A 5,723-nucleotide genomic window follows, 5' to 3' on the forward strand; every position below is an offset into this window, starting at 1 on the left:
ATATATATATAAAAACAGGATGTATCCGGTTACCTTTTTGGAGGTGTACTTCTGCTTGGGCACTACACTGCGAAGCGTGTGGTCCAGCGGCTCCCTGTTGTCCAGGTTCTTGACCTTGTAGATCCTCACCAGCCAGTGCTCCGAGGTGAACGCCTCCTCCAGGTGCTTGAACTTGATGTCCTTGTTGCCGATCTCGGCGTTGCGAGTCCGGTCGAAGCCAGGAGGCGTCCGGAAGTCCAGCTGGGAGACGGATAAGGTTGTCTCGGTTAAAATGTTGCATGTAGACGTTTGTTTGGAGAGTTTCTCCTCATCCAAAGCGAGGGTCAAAGAAAATGTGTAATCTGTGATATTGGGCTGTGTAGATGAAATTGACTTGACTTGCAAAAAGGCTTTTTTGGTTGAAAAATAGTTTATCAATCTCCCAAAAGATCAGAGTTACATGAAAGGACTTAGAATTTAGAGACAAGGACACAAAATGTAAAAAGTTCGATAGCTCTTTGATTACAGTGCAGCATCTGTCCTTTGGCAACTATGTATGAACCAATCTCTCGTTCCCCTTATTCGACTGGAGAAGCCTTCATTGTGTCCTTCCCACATTTGATTTTGCCCTCATCCCTTCTATTCTCAAAGCTCCACTCTGTTGGATCTGACTATATGGCTTCGACATGTGCTGTGGAACAAAGAGAGAGTCAGGCCTTGCCTTTTGCAAGCAAAGGTTTCATCCTGATTGTAGTTTGATGAGCACCAAACCCCCCCCAACTTTGAAGAATTCACCAAACTGTCTATTTTATCTTTGTTCGTATCCACGAAGCGAACTCTTTTTAGTCCTGCTGAAGTGAAGAAGCAAGACTTCTTCAGACAGACAGACAGACAGACAGACAGACAGACAGACAGACAGACAGACAGACAGACAGACAGACAGACAGACAGACAGACAGACAGAGAGAGATTCCACTCTCCACCAAGCGCCTCGTTTGCTCTGGTCATAAGGACGCGAAAATCCCTTATCCAGACGACAGCAATTCTCTCCTCCCGAGAGAACACCTCCCGCGGCCCTCAGCCGCGCTGCCTGGGCCCAACGAAGCTCAGAAGAACCCCCCTCAATCACCACGATTGCATCGTCTGAGAGAGCACTCTTCCGTACTCCCGCACGGAGCGAAGGATCTTAATCTTTTGTTTTATTTCATTTTGTTTTGTTCCTTTCCCTTCTCTTTTACTAATCCACACACACACACACACACACACACACACACACACACACCACACGTACACATACACTCCCCCTCTTTTCGATCGTCTGTTGATTTTAGATAGCGTGCTCATGAATGTATAGTTGTTGTTAGTTTAGATATTAGTTGACTAGATCATTAGTATTAGAACGTAATAAACTCTGTTATATTTTAAAGAGCAGCTGTCTGTGATTACTTTGTGCATGTGTATTGTGATGATAGCTGTATATGTGGTCTGTGCTCGAACTTAAACCTTCACTTTCACTCTGAATGTGTAATAGTACTCAGACTGTTGACATTGTGAGTGAACACTAATTATGAGACTTAGTTTATCATTTGGTTATTGGTCCCTGTTCGCAGGTTGGTGCCCCGTTATTATTAATAATCATTAATAATTGTTACTGACATTAATAATTCTATTGATGTCAAGAATTTACTTTCTTAGATGCTGATAACCCAAACACGCTCCTTTACGTTCCCAACATATTGCTGATAACCCATGTCAGGCTATGTTATTCCCAACATATTGCTGATAACCCATGTCAGGCTATGTTATTCCCAACATATTGCTGATAACCCATGTCAGGCTATGTTATTCCCAACATATTGGTGCCCCCCTTTTTGAGGCTTTTTGTTATTCCCAACAACTCCCTACTTTACCTCTCCAGACTGCGTTCTCACTCTCTCTTTATGTTCCACGGTCTCATCTCCTGTACGCCTTCAGGCTGCTTCAGCGGCCACAGCGTGAGGCATGTTAAAACCATTAGTCACAATAGTTAGTCCGTCGCCGTGCATTCACTAGCGCTGTTCAACTTGTCATTTAAATGTCAAGAAAAAAGAAAAGATAAACAAGTTGTTTTTTGGAGAGATATTCTTTCTATTCTGTATTATGCATCATCAGCATTATCCATTAATCTCCACTCGCCACTACAAACTGTATCCTCAGCCATCTCCTTATAGTTTTCTTCCTGATGTAATGTAAGCCTGTTTCCCCTGGTCACATCCTGTTTTCGTAAACCTAATCTACCCTCCCTACTCTCTCTTCCCTCCCTCCGTCCCTCCATCTTTTTCTCCTCGAAACAGCGCTGTGAGCCACACACAGCTTCGGCTGAGTCAGTCTACGCATGGCGGCTGCATTGATTCTCCCGTCTCTGCCCAGCTGTTGGCCGGGCTACAGCGGGGATGTAAGCACCTGGCAAAAAGGATCTCTCTCATCTCTCCTCAGCTACCTGCCAGAAGTAGCCCTGGAACATTTGAAAGATTCCGGCAATCCCTCATATTCCTCCTCCAGACTTCATACCCCCCCCAACCTCCTCCCCGATCCTCAGGAGCTCCCCAAGGCATCTCCTTAAATCCTCTTCCGCCTGTCTGTCAGCCAACTCTGCTTTTAAGATACAGTAGCAAGAAGACTTACCTTTGGTGGCGACGGCTGCTTGTTATTCTCTGGCAAAGCTGCAGAAAATACAGTAATAGTACTTTTTCTTTTACTTCTTCGGTGATGGCAGCTGCTTGTTACTTTCTGATCTTTGCCCAAAGCTTGAACTCATTATTTAGTTTCCCGGTAGCCTTGACCTGACCTGGAGAAAATGACTAAAGACCTGCACAGTTGTAGAGTTTTTTTCCTTAGTTCCTTAGCCAGAGAGCGAAAGAGTCTTTGATTAGAAATCTCTCCTCACCTGCATTTCACCAAATCGGTAGTAGGACATCTTGTACATAAGGCAGTTGAGGAGAGTCGGTGAACCGGCCTTATCCACTCTGAACTCTCCCTGAGGGGTGAAGTAGTCGCTCTCCTAAAGAAGACAAGGATCAAGTTATGAGAGGATGAGGTCCAGACGAGTTGATGGTGAAGTCATTTAGCAGAACTCGCTGACTGGAGATAACGATAGAGGTGGATACTAATTGAGGAGGCTCACATAGGGCATGGTGGATACAAACTATTTATTAAATCACTTATATTAATAAAAACTTCTGTGCTCACAAAAACATAAAGAATAGTTTGTAAACTATTGTCCCACACTAGTTCAAAAATCACTTATTTTACAATTTCAAATGTTAAACAACAGCATGTAAAACAAACTAGATATACAGTCTTATTACTCTTTAGGAGGTGCTGTTAGGCAGATTTTGTTGAATTCTGACAGAACCAGGCTAACCGTTTCTAATTGTTTCCAGTATTTATGCTAAGAGAACCATTTGCTAACTGTAGCTCCATATTTGCCCCACAGCCATTAGAGTTAAATCAATCTTCTCATCTCTCGTCAAGAAAGCGAATAAGTGTTTTCCTCAAACTGTTACACAACTACTTGAACTGTTGCTTTAAGTGCCCTGGCTACAGTCGAAGATTTCTTAAACGTCACGCAATCGAGTAGCCGGTTCTGTAATCAGGGTTGTGGATTAGATAAACGTGGCTTCCTTGGTTCGATTTCTCCTGGAGAACACAGATTTGGTGGCCGTGGCCGTGTATCGTGTATAAGGGTAAGCTGGTCTAGATCGGCTTTTTACTTCTTTGTGCATGAGAAAGACTTCAGGAGTCCGGCTAACACCTCAGCTACAGATGACAGTAGGGAGAACTGACAGATGTCTACGCTAATGTCAAGAACATTAGCGTAGATTTTGACAAATGAAAATAGTTTGGAGGTGGAGCAAGTGCGCAAAACTTTGCGTAAATGGAGCCGGGGCGAGCTGCGTTTAAATCAAGCAACATGTCGTTTAGCCTGTTCGCTGACGCACGGAGCAAGTTAGGATATCTTCATTGTGAAAAACACACAATCCGATGTTGGCTCGTTCACATTGATTTCACAGCTGTGTGAGTGCATACAACAAGAGAAAAGCTGCAGTGACGGGCAGGTCTCACACTCACCCTGATGTCCTTTGGGTGCTCTCCCTCCGCGATCCTCACCATCCACAGGAACTTGTTTATATCGTCTCCTGAGTAGCCGATCACTCCTCCGAAGATAATCAGCACGTAGTCCACATCCAACGACCTCATGATTGTGTAGGCTGCGCTCTCGTTGGAAGACATAGCTTTCCCCACCTAGAAACATCCGTGCAGAACGACAAGTTTCATTTGTTGTTTCTTCGGTTTCACAAGACACGATGCTTCAAACACAGCAATGGCAACAGGAATTATTAAACAGAGATCCATCTTGCATCTTCTGTAATTACATTTCCTGTGGACGGATGCTGAAGTGACAACAGGCAGCAGGTAGAAAGCAAGAGAGAAGAAAGCTAGGGGGCTTTTAACTAAAAGACAAAACAACATTTGCGTACATTTGGCAGCCGAAATGAGAAAAAAAACATAAATCAAACCCACAGAATCTGACAGCAATTAACTGAAATCCCCCTACAGTGTAAATGCAATGGGAAAAGTTTAAGCAAACAAGATTATCTGGCTTGTTGGAAGGAGCGGTTTTATACTATGTGGCAGTTATGTATAAAATGCACTGACGAGCTCGCTATTCATAGAAGACATCTTGTATGAGGCATGTGCAAGGATCAAAACAGGAAGAGAGCGATGGAGATGAAGGCTAAAACAGACTCACCAGCGCTATGTGACTGTTGTTCCATGTGTTGTTATCGACTAGCGTGGTCCTGTTGGCCATGCCGGCTATCTGGTAACCGTAGTCCCACCACGACATGACGCGGGCGTGCTCGCCTGTATTCTGCCTCAGCCAGTAGTAGGCCTCCCTGAAGTCATCCAGGATGTTGCGCGTCCTAACAAGGAAAACACGGTTGACAGGTAACAGTGTTGACAGGCGTATGGCTGCGGAGGCTAATAATATTTCTGTTAAGACTTTGAATCAGAAGGGCAACAACAGCTGAAAATAGAGCATCCGTACATAATAAACTCGGGGGGGGGGGGGGTTAAAAACATACGCTCATGTCCTAAATTTACCTTGAGGAGGACCTAAAAGCAAGCAACCAATTAGTTGTAGGGAAGGTAATGATATGTATGTGTGTGAGCATGCCATGCGTGGGCGGATATGTGCGAGAAGAAAGAGCAGAGTGACAGCTATGCTGCTCCCAGCAGCACAGCTAAAACCATTGTCTGAGAGATGCCGTGGTCCCATTAATACATGCATGAAGACTTGCATCAACCATTTAGTCTTGGCCTTCAATATTTCCTCCCTAATGCTTAAGGAGAATAATTATGCCTGTAAAGAATCTCAAGAGAGAATAATATATCCACTTTTTTTTGTAAATTCAGAGACGGACGGCTTCTGTCGCGACAATAAGTTAAGCAATCGCATTAAAGCTCACAGGTGCACATATCAATATTCCACAAACCTCTGATGAAATATTCATGCGCTCCCTCGATCCTGCACACATGCACGTGTTCATTTGCATGCAAGGTTGAGCAATCACTTCTTCTGCGTTATGAAATATTACTTGAAAATTTGGCTCCTCGCCGTCTAACGTCCGCTTCCACATTACAACCGCAGTCAGTGTGTGTGTGTGTGTGTGTGTGTGTGTGTGTGTGTGTGTGTGTGTGTG

At 44.2% G+C, this 5,723-nt stretch overlaps 1 protein-coding gene across 1 annotated transcript in view; it reads right to left on the reverse strand.

Annotated features, from left to right (window-relative positions):
• LOC116393815 (dolichyl-diphosphooligosaccharide--protein glycosyltransferase subunit STT3B) overlaps window positions 1-5,723 on the reverse strand; it is a 90,119-nt gene that overhangs the window by 8,101 nt on the left and 76,295 nt on the right. The window contains exons 12-15 of the mRNA XM_031866454.1: window positions 4,772-4,943; window positions 4,090-4,263; window positions 2,906-3,019; window positions 34-240 (exon numbers count right to left, since the gene is read on the reverse strand). Of these exons, the coding sequence (XP_031722314.1) occupies window positions 34-240; window positions 2,906-3,019; window positions 4,090-4,263; window positions 4,772-4,943 (667 nt within the window). The remainder of the gene's footprint in view (window positions 1-33; window positions 241-2,905; window positions 3,020-4,089; window positions 4,264-4,771; window positions 4,944-5,723) is intronic.

Source organism: Anarrhichthys ocellatus, unplaced genomic scaffold (assembly GCF_004355925.1).
Source record: "Anarrhichthys ocellatus isolate YVR2014 unplaced genomic scaffold, GSC_Weel_1.0 scaffold35, whole genome shotgun sequence".
NCBI lineage: Eukaryota > Metazoa > Chordata > Actinopteri > Perciformes > Anarhichadidae > Anarrhichthys > Anarrhichthys ocellatus.